General features: G+C 34.7%; 1 protein-coding gene across 4 annotated transcripts in view; it reads left to right on the top strand.

Annotated features, from left to right (window-relative positions):
* DPH6 (diphthamine biosynthesis 6) overlaps positions 1-18,007 on the top strand; it is a 205,738-nt gene that overhangs the window by 159,168 nt on the left and 28,563 nt on the right. For all 4 annotated transcript variants that reach the window (XM_085301636.1, XM_085301634.1, XM_085301635.1 and 1 more), the window contains exon 14: positions 8,729-9,134. In XM_085301636.1, the coding sequence (XP_085157762.1) occupies positions 8,729-9,134 (406 nt within the window). The remainder of the gene's footprint in view (positions 1-8,728; positions 9,135-18,007) is intronic.

Consider the following 18,007-nt stretch of genomic DNA (forward strand, 5'->3'; position numbering starts at 1 on the left):
TCATGGCTTTAGTAGCTTTTACAGCCAGAAGGCACCATTAGATCATTTAGTCTGACCTGTATATCACAGGCCATTACATTTCACCCAGATATTCCTATTTTGAACCCGGTGAGTATACTTAGACTAAAATATATCAAACCTCAGGAGTTTAAACTGTTTTATGCCACAGGCTGAGAACTGAGAAGCTGAGCTTCCCATGCAGGAGTAAGGGTGTTTGTCAGGTTGGTATGTACACATGATAGTAGGAGATGATCTGTGACTAATTCTGCGGAGTAAACCAAACAACCCAAGGCTTGTATGCAGTTAACATAAGTGGAAATCCCTTCCTGATCCCTAATCAGGTGACCACTTTGACATGGGGGAAAAMGACAGGTATGTAAATGGTATCAGAGCACTTTTTAACCCATATTTTCCAGCTGAAGCCATAAGTAGTTTCATTTTTTTTAAAAAAAAAAAAAAAAGAAAGAAAAAGAAAAAGGCAACCAACTAGAACAAACAAAAAAAAMTAGACTTAAGGTCTCGTTATTTGTCAGTGAGAATAATTAAGGGCCCAGAAAGAGGGAAAATATTCTCCTTCAAGCAGTCAAATGCATTCTTTAAAGCTAATATTCGTTGTCTAATTCTGAATTTCAGGCATTATGACCCTTTAACWGCTGTGCTGACGGTCCTATGCATCTCAAATTCTAAGCCCAGTCGCATTCATTGCAGGCATGCTTTCCTCTGAATAATCAGTGCTGTATCTGAAATTTATAACCATCTAAAAATGTGCAAAAATTGTGCTCTATATTTTCCATTTGATATTATCATATGCTTCTCATAGTGGATATCCAGCATTTGAAAATCTTTCTTTTGCTGTCATGCTGGCATAATTGTCACATACAATTATGGAATATATTTTGAAGAGAGATTAAAATGAATAAAATTCAATGGGAAGTCARAAATTCTAAGTCCATAGGGCTATTGAGACAATGCTGCTAGATAATGGGATGGAACAAGATTGTGATACTTCGCTGATAAATTAAGCAAAAGTGGAAGTCTCAGTCTTTAATAGGAGATTCTTTTCCATTGTTGTGCATGCAGAGGTCTGTTTTCTTTTCTTTTTCTTTTTTCTTTTTTTTTTTTTTTTAACAGCTACAGCAGGCCAATTTGGGTTTTCTTTCTCTTTTCAATTTACTGTTAAAAGTAGTTGTCTAAGCTTAGTGTTCAAGTCTAAGCTTAGCGTTCAAGCAAACTTCCACACTGATGAGCCCCGAAAGAAGAGGTGTTATGCTAGCTACTACATTCTTTTTTATACAGTCTTTCTTCAGGTTTTCCGTTGTCTATCTGTTCAAGGGATTGGTTCAAAGCTGGCTATGTCTTAATGGAAGTATGAGACTGATTGCTCTTATTTTGAGCAYGTCGAAAGGCTTGCAGTGTGCCTTCAGCCTCACAGTTTCCCAAGTGAAACAATAAAAAAGCCAAGATCTAACAACAGAAAAGAGAACCAAAACTAACAAGCAAATGATATCTTTATTTACTAAATATCATCAAAAGAGAGCTTATAAAGTTACACCTTAAATTTCATTTGAGTCCTTTTGTCTGTCACCGGGAGTGACATAGATTTATCCGTTTGACCTCTGTTGACGATGATGGTAAAAGATACACTAGAAGGCTGCCAGATTATTCTGTTTAACTGATACAAACTATGGGTAATTATTGACCTGATCTTTTATGAACTCTTTCTATTTTCACTGGCTTCCACATTTGCTTAACTTTTTTTAAGAGAAGGAAGTATATAATGCTTCCATATAATATTTGTGTTCGTATAGTTCGTAGAGCATTAGTCATGAAAGTTCTGATTCCACAAAGACTTAACTGTATGTTTATGCACTGTACGTAGTAGACCTGCATGTAGAATTTTTTACAATTACTATGAAAAATACTAATTTGGATTTTGTTCCAAATGCCAGTATGTTGCAATTAGTCATCGGAGAGATCACATTAATTGGAAATCTATCAGAATTTTAAAAATTGGTTAAAAGTACCCTTAGAAATAATACTGCACCCTAAATTTCTAAATCCATATTTTTACCCTTATGTCTACTTTCCCTTGTTTATGTTTCTATTTTTCATATCTAGATAAAGCTTGTACAAAAAAATTCTGCATAATGTGCCTTAGATGCTGAAACTAAAAATGAAGACTCTTGCTTTCTCTAAATTCTCTCAGTTACGATATATGAAAAATACGAGAAATAAGTACAGGCTGAGTTTTCAGGTCRCCATTGTACAAAATAGTTTTGATATGATACAGTGGAATTAAACTACAGTCTGCTTTGCCCAACGCATTGTGAAGCAGAGAAGACTAAAATATCTGAAGATTTTTTTTTAACAATATTTATTCCATCATGAATACTCAGGTTCATAAGACCTCAGTTTTAGTCTGCCAGTCTTGTGTTAATATATTTTTGGTGTGCAGCAAATAACCTTTTTTTCTTCAAGAAAGAATACTAAACATCAGACTCTTATTTTCGTAAGCTTTGCAAAAGGAATATTCTTAACAATTTTATTGTTATAAAACACTGAGGTATTYATTCTTTGAATTCAGAATTGTTACACCAGGAATGTATGTGGCCTATTTATTAGACAAACTAGGATGTTGAAAAGGATTGCTTCTATCCTACTTTCTTCAGGAACTGACATTTTTATTCTTACGCAGTTTTCCTAGTGGAATCTTTACTTTTTAAAGTCATAAACCTATTGTTGTGAGAGACTCTAGCAAAGCTTAAACTGGATCTCTGGAGTTTGATGCAATCTGTTTTATGCAGGCAGTGTRAAAGAAATTTTACATGTATTATTTAAAGGCACATTAATCTTGCCACTCTAATGGTGTAATAATGCATGCCATCGAAGGTTTTCATAAACTCAGCTTCTAAAAGTAACATCACAGTATCTTCCTTTTTTGTTCTCTAAGTCAATTCATTGTAGAGATAGCAATTACACATTCATCTTTTTCTCTTGCAGTCTGATTCCGTATTCAGCTGTGAAGTAGGTAGACTTTAGTCATTGTACAACAAAAAGAGGATTTCTCATTTGGAAGAGGTGGAGGAAGTCAAATAAACAAATGTATATAAGAAATGTTAATAAGTAAAACAAGTACCTTTTTCACTTAAATTGTTAAGTAAAATTGTTAAATATTCACATAATGCATTGAATATGGGTTTGTCRTATACTCATTATTCCTTTTATTTTTTTGGCATGCAAGTAGTTTTGGCCTTTGATTTTTCATTTTTAATAAAATAATGCACTATTAGTTAGAGAGAGTCTCTTCTAAGGTTTGTGCTTTTAAAGCCACATTCTTTGTAAGCTAGTTTACAAAACTTACAGCACAATGTTTWTCATTTAGCCATGCTCCTTGCATTGGCTTCCAGTTTGTTTTGTAGCAATGATGCATTGGGCATTCGTTAGTGTAAGTAACAGGATTCCTGGAGCTCTTCTGAATAAGCAGAGTGATTTTTTTACTAAAAMCTAAGGCATTCAAAATGTAAGAAACTGAATAATACCATGAACCAGTAAGATAACTTTTTGAATTTGAGTAAAACTCAGGAAAGCATTATGCACCCAGCAGTTCAGACAACTGTTTTACTTTAATGTGGAGATATAGGTTAATTACAATTTTAAAAATGAAATAAGACACACACTGCTGTTAACTTTCCTCTTTTTATGTGAAAGGGCTTGTATTTCTGCATTAAACATTTTCATAAAAGTGTTGGCTAGGGCATCTTTTCAATTTCAGCCAATGCATGTATAAAGAGTTTAGTAAGAATTACCATTCTCATTTCCTGTGATTAGATATCCCAGTGAATTGGATCGCATTTGATAGCTGTAGTGTGTGGCCTGCTTTTGCAGAGTTGAGGTAAGCATCCATATCACAAYCTCTTTAGAGAGGTTAAAACACATCCAACAGTGTTGGTGGCTCCACTGATAATAGACTTGAAATCCACATCCCTCTGAACGGTGCCGAGAGCAGATACACTTGGTGCTGCCTGGGACTGTAAGTTCTGTTTTGGTTGTTCAAAAAAAGAGTTAAATTTAAMTTAATAATTATGTACATTTTTATTACTATATATATATTAATAATAATTGTGGAAATATTCTTCAACTAAAAATTTGTAAATGTCTCCTTAATAATCCCCAATGAATCATTCTTCTTGTTCAGACTCTCCCCTTGAACAGATGTGCAGTTCTTGCAACCACAGCATTTTGTCTCAAAGAATTCCATGTCTCATCCACCATCCTGGTCTACCTAGTCCATTTTTTGTAACCATGCTCTTACTAATAACATTTGATGATCTCTAGGTTTTGTACTAAAAGACAAGAGGGAACAGTCAATTCATATCCACTGTTTTTACATCATGAATGATTTYGTAAACTTCTGCCATACGATCCTTAAGAAGTCTGGGCAGCCTTCTCATTCAGTCCCTTCATGCATAGCTTTTGATCATCCATATTCTTCTGCTCTGGATACATTCTGCATCTCATATGTCCTTTTCCAGATGGGAGATCCAGATTTGTAACCTTATTCAAGGTGCACGTGAACTGTGAGTTTCTGCAGTGTCATAATATTACCCACCTCATTCTCTGTTCTTTTCCTAAGAATATATAACATTTGATTTGCTTTCCTGACTGATGTCAGCTGCTGTGGTTCTTCATTAAGTAGTCCAAAAAGACTTTCTGAGATGCTGCAGAGTTTAGCATGGCACTCTCCTCAGTGTTTACAGTAATACGGCATTAATCCTTCTTTGAAATCATAAAATAGGAGATAAATAACAGCGTCACATTCCCAATCCTTCTAAAATCTACTCCTTATCTTCTGTTTTTCCCCTGATATAAGTTTGTTTTATCTCAAGGATATCAATATTTTCTTCACTTTGGGGAAAGTCCTACTATTTTTTTTTCCAACAGGAAGTATTCAAAGATCATGGAGCATTCCCACTGCTCCACTAGATACAGAATGAAATACATGATATATGTATGATATGATACATAYGTTTGAATGGTATATGATATATACATTTAATAGAAAAATTTGGGGTTTGGCTTTCTTTTCTAAACTTTATGGGATGCCATCTTTCCCATCTTTGATATATTATTCAAGTAGCATATGATCCTCACGGCAGTGGGAGTATATGGTGACTTGTGTTTTGAGGAGAGTCTAATGTGAGACTCAGAGCTAAGTCACTTGTCGCATCAAGCCTTTGTCCAAATTCTTAGGATCTACTATCTCCTAGCATGGGAGGATCGGAATTCTGGGTTAGTCCTCGTGCGCTCTCTGAGGCAGTCCAGTTTGCATCCATTCCTGGAAGTGTTGTTACCGATTTGTTTTCAGAAGCTTTCTCCTGCCCACCAGCAGAATCCTGTCTGACCTCCTCCTCCACCCTTCATTAAATCAACTTGTGCAAAACTGTAATGTTAGAAGTAACAYCCTTCTCCATATTACCCCAGCTGCCAGCCTTTGAACCTTTACAATCTACTCCTTCTTCCTCTGACATCCAAACTTTYCGTGGCATAAAGTTACCTTGGAGTATTTTGTTGTTAGAAAAAACAATCCTGTGGAAAAACTAACAATCCATCTATGGCTTGAAAGCAGTGGAAATGGGAATACTTAGCAGGCAGACCCTTGCCCATGAGTTTAAGATCACTTGAACACTGATAATTAGCTAGGAAATAAGTGCCCTKTGGGTCAAAGGCAAATACCTTTAGATGACAGCTTCACCTGTAGCCTAATTAGATTTGCAAAGTTTTGTAAAATTCAGGTCATACTCTAAATCTCCACTGGTAGAATATTGTTGCAGTTGAGTTTTTCCTAATCATTTTCCAACAGTGTTTGGCACTGTTTTCTCGTCTCTCAGTAATAAGAATTTTACAGAGGTTCTGAAGAGCTGTTTAACGCTGCTTTTTCAAGAATTATGAGGCAACCTGCTTCCTTTTCTACCTCAGATATCCTTTTCCAAGCCTGTGAAGGTGTGAAAGAAGGACTAGGCCAGAACCTGTGCTCATTTATTGAACAGACTGCATCAGTATCGTCATACAAGAACCCTAAAGATTTGTTTTTCTTCACCGTGTTTACAGCTGTCTGCTGAAAGTGCTGAGTCTCATAGACGAGAATGCAGAGTCAATTGTAAAGAGCAAGTTAGTAGTAAAATAATCACACTTTGTCCTTTATAATATGCTTACTTATATTATTCCAGCGACATATGAATAGAATTCCCTAGCAGACCTTACGTGTTCATTCTCATTGACTGGACAGGCTATCATAAAGATATTCAGCTGTTTAAGGCAGTTGTAAATTCAAAGCTAACTCAGGCACACTTTCAGGACTAAATGCAAAATCCATGTATAACACAAATGTCAGCGATTTCTTGAAAATAAGTCAGGCAAGGTCATTGTTAGAAGTATTTCTGCAAGATTCAGTAGGAGTTGGTGAAAGATTGTTAGTCCCCAGTAGCTCCATCACTCTGTGCTTTGCTCAAACCCTTAAGTTAAAGGTTATGAGTGCCAGTGGGAGTTTATGGCACTGCACAGGTGTACTGTGTATAGTCTTTCACTCGGAATAATTCTTATTTGTTAAATTTGGAAATGTACTTTATCCTGGCCTTAATTTTTGTGTATTTCTTCATACCCTAAATGGCAGCTGAAGGCAAGCAGAAATACTGAGTAATTGATTTAACAACCTAAGACAAGCACAGAGAAGTAGAAAAGTTTGTTTCAGTGCTTGACGTGACCTGAGAGAGCTTCTTTAGACTTTTTTTCTAAACAGTACCTCAGCACCTTGGGCCAGCAAAGTGGCCTTTAAGCTTGAATGAGCATTGACTTTTTTTTTTTTCTCAGTGCAAAGCTCCAGTATTTCATCTTTTCAAACTGTTTTATAGCACTCAGAGCAGAATTATATTGACAAGGTTAGAATTCATCTCCTGGAGGAGAAAACTGTGCTCCTGTTAAGTGCTAATATAACATTTATGTGTTGGTACCTTAATAACAGCCCAGCTTACCTAATGAAAGTACTGAAAGCAAACAGTACTCAGTGAGATTTTATTATGACTGAAGTGACTGCAATTTGAGACAAATTATCGCTATTTTTGTTCCCATATCAAAAACAGAAATGCTAAAGCAATTGCTACATGTTTGGTATGGAATTAGACTCCACTATCGTTAATATAGAAGTAAGTGCATTTTTCATGTAAACAGCTCACGAGGGTCAAGCATCAAAGACGTTCTGTGGAAAATGCTTGTCAATAACTTTGCAAGTGAATTTTGAAATAAAGTGCCTGTAACCTGTCATTATTCCTTCCTCTCAAAGTCAAGAGTGAGTGGATGAAAATTGAGCCTGTGAATTGAAGGTACTGTGAGTTATATGGCCTTATCGACTTTGGGTAAAATGACAGTTTTACCTTGTTATTATTTTTCCATTCGGAGGTCAGGCAATGGGCAATATTACCAGTAAAGACTGCAGTGTAAGCAAATTGGTATATAAAAAGAATTATCTGTGTCCACCAAAAAGAAGATGTAAGTCACTAATATTAAAATGCTCAATATATGATCTGTGTTTAAAATGGAGGAAAAAGTAAGACAAAAATATCTACTGGCCAGAATAACATCTAAAATTGTTCAAATAAAAATGTGTTTGTTCAGAAAGCAGATAACACTAATGTAAATACGTTGAGATAATATATGTGTCATAAAATTCAGTTGCTTTCCATAAATAGACTTTGTCATATAATGGGAGTTTGAATGTATGTCTATAAGATAATGGCAGACCTAAATGTGCTGTTCCTAGTTTAAAGTTATAAGGCTTCTTTTCTTTTACTCAGATGAAAAAGGACTGAATACACAGCAACAGTACAGGTASAAGATAAATCTTCTATGAACTGATCGTAGGTTTGTTAAGATTCAGAGATAATACWCTTTAATGTACATAAGTACAATTAATTTAGGTTGAAATGGCTACAAATTCACAATTTCTTTCTCTATCTCATGGAAGAAYGTTTCAGTGTTCTGAATCATTATATTCAATTGCTATACCTATTAACAGGTACATTACAATTTATACTAAAAYTTTTACGAAGAAAGTAAGCAGAAGGCATATCCTACTTCTTTAATACCATTAGRAGAGAAGCAGCTCAGTGACTCAGAATTAGCTTACCAAGTAGGCTAACTAATGTGTTGTTTGATGTTAAAAAGAAAAAAAAAATCAAGTTTCTGGGTATTTTGAAAAACAGCTTTGCTATTAAGGAAGTGCTCTTGTCTGTTAAGAAGGTTTGTTCGGACCRTTTTGCTTTTCAGAACTATCTGAACTCTATCTTTACTGTATTCTTAATATTCCAACCTTTAAAATAAATCAATGTGTTTTCATTCTCCTTAAGACCATTGATATCGATGAATGTAACCATGTGCAGAAATTAGATTTCTGCCATATTCTGTTGGATTAGAATGAGTGTAAATTACATTATGATTAATATTTCCTTAAATGACAGAGGCATAGTAGCTGAGATTGAAAAATGAGCAGATATGAACTGTCAGATAAATTCAYAATTTCTCAAGATGATTTTCTCAATAAGAAAATTTAGAGAAAAAGACAGTCTTCATGAAATAACTCTTCTGTACAGACTTTTTTTGAATATATARACTTAATATGAGCATCATCAATTTCCAGCAGTTGTGTAATATCCACAACATTTTGTTTAACTTCTAGGAAGAAGACTCAGAGACATATAATGATACACCTACAGTGTGTGGGATGCTTGCTGTGGTTGTAATACCTCACTTACCCAGAGATGCTGCCATTGAATGGCATGTCATTGCAGTAGTTGACAAGCCAATGCAAAGAAAACATTTTGCAATGAAGATGTTGTTGGAGGGCTTTGAAATTGAATGTGAATCTGTGGAGTCCAGTTCTGCATCTTGTGCTTCAATCTCTGTACGTCTGAGCTTGATTTCACCTTCTACTTCGCCACTCAATTTAGATGGACTTCTTCATGACATAGTTGTTACRTTTAGACAAGCTGTTGAGAAACTTTCTGAAGACTGCAGTGCAATTCCTCTGTCTTTCAGAGCTTTTTTCAAGAAAGATTTCTTTGATCCTCGAGTACTACAAACAGGTAAGACTTCTGATGATGTTAAACAGTGTTAATACTAACCATGAGATAATTTTTCTTCATTTCTACATAAGATTTGTTTGAAAGAAGGTATTTTAGAAGCGCCTTTGAGGATTGGCATGATTAAGATATGTTTGTTCTTTTTCTGGTTGCCAGGCATAACTCTCAAATAGAAAAACTCCATCTTAGGAGGTTTTCAAGTCCAAACTAGGTATAGCCCTAACTAARTTGATCAGATCTCACTTGCTGACCCTGCTTTGAGTAGGAGGTTGGACTAGGTGATCTGCTTCCAATCTGAATTATTCTATGATAAAAGAGAAATTGCCACAGAGCAGCCTCAGAGATAGGTAACCTGAATCTTCCACATAAAAGTCTTTGAATAGAGTTCAAATGATAGAACRCTTGTCATGATCTRAAACTATTTTAAATATCAATATTTYATAAACTAGYAGACACTTTTTCAAGAAAAATAATAATGATGAAATATTAATGCTCTAAAACAAAAAATGGTGTTGCATCCTATAGATTAGAGGGTTTGTTTTTGAGCATGAGATGACTTCTTACCAACTTATTAAGTAGAACCGATCAACCAAGCAAATATACTGTTTTTTCCCAATGTTCAGATTTTTTAAAATCTGATTCCTTTATGAAGTAAAGAGAATACAGAACAATAACTATAATGTGGCAACTATGATTTATCCCTTATATTGTATCTCTGTATTCTGTGCTCAAATAGGAAAAAAGAACATTATGTAATTGCACAGAAACCTCCTTTGTCTATCAGGCCAAAAATTGGTAGATCATGTTTGTGCTGAAATCAGTTAAGAGCTTTTCTATCACTTTTAGAAGGGATAGGATGAGATCTTTGGTCTATATTTGTCTCAAACATGCATGAACATTAAAAAAATCCTTGCAAAACCACAACTGATCTATATTAATTAGCTGACATAAATGTTAGCCCTCAAATATTCTACTGTCCTATTTTTTTTCTTAACCTGCAGCACTCTTTGAAGAAAATTCAACTTGACATTGTTTAATAGATTTAAAGTACAGGAATTGAAAGCTATAAAAATGTGGCATAGAATAAGCATATTTAATCCAGGAAGCAAGGAATGAACATATAGCCTGACAGAATGTTGTTGTTTTTACTACATCTTGTTTAAGAGCTAAAAGGAAACCTGATAAAACATGTTCTTGGCATGGGATTAACATTATCCTTTTGCCTGCTCTCTTTCTGATATTTTGTAGGCCGTAAAATAATTCCTTTCAAATAACTTTCATTTGCTTTGTTAAATATATTACTGACTATAATGTGTAAATAGTATACATGAAAATTTGATTTGATTTGGTTTTCATGTTACTCTGCTAAGGGCATAGGTATAGAAAAAGTTACGATTTTTGTATATTCATTTTTAGTTGTATTCAGATCTATCTACCATCATAATAATTCCCATTGTTACAGCAATTTTATCATTACTATTAAGAAATATATTCTTGCAAATCTYTAGAATTTATAGAATAGATTAAGTATACAAGTGGAGCTAATTCGTTGGTGAAGAATTTAAAAAGAACTTTAATCTGAAAATMTTCAGAAAGGTCATGTGATGGAAGAATCACTATGCAATCTATTTGAAAATAATTTCTCAAATTGAAATAGTTAGTGATGAAATAGCTCTTACTGATAGTTTCAATCTAATAGAAGACTAATATATGAATTTTCACTCTATTATAACACAGATTCAAAATCAGAAGACTAATCTTCAATATATCATTAAGACACAGAGACATATATAAGTGTTTTGGTAATATATATCCTCAGAGCCTTCAAAGGCTTGTAGCCTCAGGTGAAGTCTCCTTCGCTTTCCAAAGGATGCAGCATATTAATGGATTACTGAAATATATGTTTAACTGTCTTACATACTATATTATAATAATACTTCTCACAAATTAAAATGTATTCACACATATACATTAACTCTTAGCTAAAAAAGCATTTTATAAGGTCTCAAAGATTTCACTGTTCCCATTCATTCCAGTGTCCCCTGGACAGTGCCCAGTGGCAGAACTACTACAAATGTCTTTGTTTTCTGTAGTGTGCTCCRCAGATGTAATACCTCAGAACTAATACCAGATCTCACTATTAAATCTTACATATTTTACGCTGTCTGTAACATCAGCCTGAGGTGCTGGAGATTGCTAGGCTCTGATGACCACACTTCCTAACGGTTTCTCCTAGTATGTTCACACTGTTTTCCTACTTAAGGCCTTGCTGAGACCTTAAGATCCCATTAAGGTCCATTATCTTGTCAGCCTTCCTAGGGCTGGATTCAACCAACACAGAAGAAATTGCACGTTTTACATTATCCAGAATTTTACTTTATTACCTGAAAAGAATTAGAAACTTACATATTTATATGTTTACGGAAGTTCAGATAAGCTTGTTCTGCTTATGCTCTTGGAGTGGATGAGTACATGAGTTTGAATGTCACAAGAGGGGCAGAGCGTACTCACTAGGGAGCAATACTGACTTCCAAAATAGACTTGTTTGTGTCTTGCCAGCTCAGAGCATGGCCAAAACTTGCTTATATTTATTTCTGTAAGCTTGCTCTAGGATATTTTAACTGTTTGGATGTCTGTCTGTGATGATTTCCACTTCCTCCAAACACTAAACTTTATTGCAGAGTTATATCTAGGTGAGTATCACAGTTTACTGACAGTAGTGATCAGCTAGTTGGTAAAACTATCTATCTGCAGTGAGATGAAAACAGAGAGTATGTATACTTCATGTGCTATAACAGATTATCGGAAGTTATTACAGCCAGCGTTACCAATGTCAAAAAAAGCTAAAGGTTTGTGATGCAAATTTGAGAAAGATAGCTTTCTGTCATCCTAAGACCAGACGTAAAATTTGATTGAACAAAGCGTAGTAGTGATGGTGCCCTTCTCACCGGCAATCCCTCATAACACACGAAAGCATTATGGGCACCATGCTGAGACCACAGAACACGTTAGAAGTAGGAGGATTAGATTAAGCTGACATATATATTTAGTAAGATGCTGCTAAGCCTTTAGAAGTCTTTAACATAAATTTGACTATTTCTTTCTTATTCTCATTTAAATATGCATTAATATAAACATGTCAGGACAATTTGCTATACCATGCAGTTGACTAGATGATACTTCAGTATAGGAAAGGTGAATGATCATAAGTCATCCCATTACGATTTCACAAACCCTGTTCACAGGCTGTCTGTAAAATATTTTTGAATATTTATTAGAGAGTGGAAAATGTCCTGCATTCACTAGAACATCATATTACATAATCCTTTTTTAATACTATAGAAAAAATAAAGTAGGAATAAAAAAAGAAAAGAGAAGAGGAATAAAGTATAGTCTGGAACTGCCCAGATGAACAGAAGCTAAATAGTCCTTAAGAACTGTTCACTGAGTGAAAATGAAGCAGGTACGGAAGTGGTGATAATTGTCTAAAATTGTAGATACGAAGCTGATTGGCACACCTGTTCACAGACAAAATAACGTAAGTCTCTCTTCCATGAAAAACCAAAAGAAACAAGAAAAAGTACCAAATAGGTGTTCAACATCTTGTATGAAATACCCAGAGTAGCATTATTCCTGTATCAGGAATTGTCCTGGTTATCTTAGTGACAGCAACATCAAATCTAGATGAAGAATCTGATGTTGAGATTAAGAAGAGGAAGAGATTAAATTTCTAGTAAAGATGTTGGAAGCAATATGAGAAGTTGAGCCTTTAATGAAATTTACTTTTGACCAAGGCTTTGTGAATGTTTCTTGAAGAATTTGTCAAAGAAGTCTTAGACTRTGACCCTGCTCTTAGCAAAAAAATCGTTTTACAAGAACGAGGAGTATGCATTTTTTAACAAATGGGAAAAGAAAGAATTTAGATATTCAGAACAAAATATCAATCATCATATGAGATGCCATTCTATCAAGAACTTTATATATAATATTAATATATGCAATTTATTTGTTGAACTGCAGAGAATCTTACAAAGTACAGATGCAAAGATCTACAACTATAGGCCCACTTATGTAGTCAAATAATGTGTTTTCTCAAGGTTATTGAAAAAGTAGCACTGGGGAAAATTTAAAAGAAATGAGAGGAGGGTCAGAGTTATGCAAAAGTACCCTGACAGAGTGGTTTCAATGGCTGCAGCAGTTGCAAGAAGTGCCTAGGGCTTTACCTTTCCAGCCACTTTCCAGGAACATGGGCCAACAGCCGCAATGGTAGCAGCAAGGGTTGCAGAGAAACACAGAGCAGCATTTCTCTTGCATCTTTTCCAGCAGTGCTAGATGTTCCACAGTACTACACAGAGCAGTCTCTTTTCCCTTCTCTTAAAATACTGAACAGTTTCATCCACTTCAATAAAAGGGCACCTTTTTAGTGTTCAGATACTTTTCTTTTTCATTCTGTTGTTCCTGGTTATTATCTTGTGGGTCATCTAAGTAGCCCAAATACCCCTTCCTGTTTACATCTCTCAAATATTTACAGACCATTATCAGGTTCTTCTCTACACTCAGACATACATTTTTTGTTACATTAAACTAAGCTGTATATAATCAACTTTTAATTTTTCTTCAGACACCTTTTTTTTTTCCTATTCCTTGAACTCGTTCCAGTATGTTATTACCTTTTGACTAATGGGTCATGCAAACTGAAAGCAATGTTTTCTGCATTTTGTGTTAATTAAATAGGAGAGGGTTGATTATGTATAGCATAAATTGAGGTTATAGATAAAATTGATTTGTACCTGATCAGCTTTGCAATCACTGATTAATGAAGGAGTTGTGATTGAAGTATATAATTTGGCCAAAAAAAAAAAAAAAAAAAAAAAAACTTTAAAGTATCAAAAAGCTATCTGAAATAGACTGAACTTGTTTTGCTACCAAATCCTGTAAATTTAGGCTAAATGGAAAATCTGGAATAGTCGCCAGCCTGAAAGAAGAGGGAATTTTACTTTTAATTCCTTGGATTTCCTGGTAAGAAAACAAAGAATTTGCCAAGTGTAACAGTTCAAGCAGCAGTCCTGAGCTGCTGCTCCAATAAATAAATAAATAAATAATGGTTAAATTAGTACTAAGGGAAATGAATGAGATTATAATATATGTAAGCAATTAGGAAACACTGACTTGATTCATGAGTGTGTTTTGAAATGACATTTTAAAAGAGTGAAAGTAGCTAAATTTGATCTTGAGCCACAGAAGTGGCATAGGAATCTTGCTATTGCTGCCCAAATTATCCAGTCAAGAGACCTTATATATTATATGGCTGTCAACATGCTAGAAGTTGAAATTTTTCACATCAGTTTTCAAGGCTGTACTGTTGTTATATCTACTATAAGTCATTGTGTACACATTTTGTAGCAGAATATCTCACATAGAATTATGGGGAAAGGATTGTTCTTTTTTAAAAAAATATTTGCTACCATAAACAGGAAATTGTTTTAATAGTAATATTTCCTCTTGACTGAATTTGAATAGGAATATGGTTTATGCCTGGGAAGCAGTTGTTTAAAATATATTAGATCTGACTTTAGAGCAGAGGCCTTCTGTCCTTCAGGATGGCAAATTTGTTTTTTAAGAGCACAGATACCAGACTGAGAAAAATTCAACCCAATGCCAAGGCAAAAAGAGAAGAGGAAAGGGTTTTTTTGTTCTTCTGCCACTTGCTCCATAACTTTTACATCAAGAAAATAGCTGTAACTAACCATCAAAAGATAGTATTTTGTCACTGTCACAGTTCATGCAAATTGGCTTTATGTAGTATATATAGTGGGCTCCTAACATTCAATTTCTCCTTAAATTTTTGGTAAATTTAGATTTAAAATAGCGTATTATTAGATGTCACTGAATAAGTTGTTCCAGTATATATTAAAAAAAAGAGAGAGATGAAAAAATACTATTTTTTTCCTTCCTTTGGACTTCCCTCTGCTTTTCTAGTGCATTACTAGCGTCTGCTTTGATCCARTTAATGGATCTGATTCATTGACAGTGAAGGTGCACTTACAGTACCTTAGAAGAATCACCTCTTTTTTGCTATCACAGTAAGTCTAGAATAACAACACGGGATAATTGGAGATGTTCAGTGAGAGGAAATCCRTAGAAAAGCCACTAAAATAAATGGTTCGGAAAGTGGAGTATATGGCACATGAGAAAAAACTGGAGGACCTGTGTTTGTTCCACCTGGGAAAGGGAAAGCTAAAGGAGAACTGAACTGCAGACTTCACTACCTTAATAGCTTTTGTAGAGAAGAAGGAGCCAGCCTTTTCCCAGACAAGGAAGGACAAGAGGCAACACTCACGAGGTGCAGCAAGAGGAATTTGAAGTAGACAAAAGGAACCAGTTTTTTACCGGGTCAAGTGCTGGAACGGTTGCCGAGAGAGGCTGTGGAGTCTCCATCCSTAGAGATTTTCAAAACTTGATTGTGCAAAGCTCTGAACAAATTGATCTAATTTCTAATTTAGCCCTGCTTTGAGCAAGACTTTGGACTAGGTGATTTCCAGAGGTCCCTACCAACCAAAATTATTCTATGATTCTATGATATTATTATAAAACTACTAATAAATTCCCCAAAAGAATGCCTTTAAATTGCCGATTCTCTGTGAAAAAGCAGCTTCTTTCCTTTTGTCATGAATGCTGCATATTCTTACAAAAGATGACTACCACTCCTTATTACAATAATAATTACTGAAGCCAATAATCAAGATTTCCTACTGGAGCGTGTCTTTGAAAGAGAACTGTTTCTTTAGAAGTATCTGTGCTCTTTGTTCTTTTTTWAAAAACTCATTTCTCTGTAGCGTGCGCATTTGTCCTTTTTTCTTTGCCTGTCTCTTTATCTCAATAGAACTCATAAGTTGAGTATTAGAATTATCGCTGGGCTGTGATATCTCTGCAGTTTTTCTTCTGACAGTGTAAAGCCAATGTGTCTCCAGGGTCTAATTCATTTGATGATGTTTGAGACACCTGAGGATGAGGAAAGTTGTTCCTCTTATGAAGATGAATAATTTGTATCATCAGTAATGTCGTATCTTGAACTGGCAAAAAAAATTTGCTTTTCTCATTTAAACAGTTTAACAGATGTTTGTATCATTTGATATGAAGAATGTGACACACAGGTGAGGCTGCCTATGTTTCTGTACATAAGCTTAAGGAAGAATTGTGTGTGGAGATGTAGTGTGTTCCCTGAGTCCATTTCTACCAGAAATTAAATTGTTGCTCTCAAAAATACAAAGCAGCTTATTAATTTTATCAGAAAGTAGCTCTTGGATAAAAAACATAATCCTGAGAWACTCCATGATCAGCTGGCTTGAAGAAAACAGCCACAGTGGTCCTTAATGTCAGGTTAGTTCCCTTTTTACAAACCAGAAGGTTGGGGGGGTAGAAATGTTTTGAGTGCTGAGATACTTCTTTCTGAGATAAGTTATCCTTGCGAGAACATATTTGTCTTTAGCTGAAGGTTTTAGAGGCTTTTTCTTCATTTAAGAGTATTTTGAATTTTTTTCTTTTTATCTCTCACCAAATCTATCTATTTTTCTCTCTCTCTCTATATATATATATGTATCTTCTATCATTTTGTAGCAATAGTGCAATTTCAATACAAATTACGCAGGAAAACAGAAAGGATAAGACTGCACAGGTTTGAATAAACTAGACAGATACTGCATGTGCAGTATTTTGCTTGCTCTCTCTCTCAGGGCAGGGGTTGGAAGTGTCTTGTGTAAAGTTTGCTGTATGCYTGGAGAATTTTGATTTGTCTGAAAATATTATTTACAACTAATGACTCAATGAGGAGCAGATTTCTTGTTCTTGCAGGCGTGTGCCATTTATATAGATGTTTAGGTTCCTAAGACTCATAAGGTATTGGCAAATACTTTTAGGAAGCATAATTAGATTGTTGTATGCTTTTCTCTGTGGATTTCTGGCTAAATTCCTAGGATATTTCATAAAATAGCAGTATTATTACACAGCATGATACAAAAATGAGCATTTTAATGCGATCCTTCTTTTGCTTTGTACTGTAGTTTTCCCTTTGAATTTATGTTTTTGTGTCTACAGTTTTCCCTTTGAATTTATCTTTTTTATTTCAGAAAATTATTTTAATAAATTTGGAGCATTTTTGTTCAGTTATTTCTGTTATATACTGCAGAATATCTTCACTTGTAGTCATAAATTCAATATGGATTATTTCAGAACTTCTGTTTTAAAAGTTCAAAAAAAAACCTTACTTGTATATTTAAACATTTCAAACAACTCATGCACAGAAGAAGCCGTTCAGTTGAAATAGTTCTTTGTACTTTCAGAGGGGAAGATACACAGAGTATTTGAGAAGAAAGATTTTCGTATCTATGTGGAGTTAAAAAATCTGAAAGAGAAGTATTTTTGTGAAGGTAATAAGGGGAGGAGCCATAAATATAGGACAGGTCCTCTCCCAYTCGCAGCTAACAGGAAGTCTTGTGTTGTTTCCTAAAAAAGCRTGAGAAGAGAGAGATAGTATAAGAAACGGATGAATAACACAGTCTGTTCTTTCCTGTACTGATCCAGACAAACTCCTCAAGAAGTTCGGATGACCAGAGGTGATTTTTAGTCCAACTATAAATGGAGGTTTTGGTGGCTGTGGAGCAGAAATCTACTAGCAATTGCAGCCCTAAACCCAGGCAATGGGGCTGCAGTATTCTGTCTCACTGAACCCTTCACAATCTGGTTTTCTTTGGCTATAAAAAAAATAAATATTTTCCCAATAAAATGAAATAATTTTATGAACATTTTATCTCAGAAGCAAAATATACATTTTACATGAAGTTTTCTTTCTTGGCATTTAAGCTTAATGGTTTGTATAT

This window comes from Rhea americana, unplaced genomic scaffold (genome assembly GCF_003343005.1).
Source record: "Rhea americana isolate MKP2758 unplaced genomic scaffold, rheAme1 scaffold_18, whole genome shotgun sequence".
Classification (NCBI taxonomy): Eukaryota; Metazoa; Chordata; class Aves; order Rheiformes; family Rheidae; genus Rhea; species Rhea americana.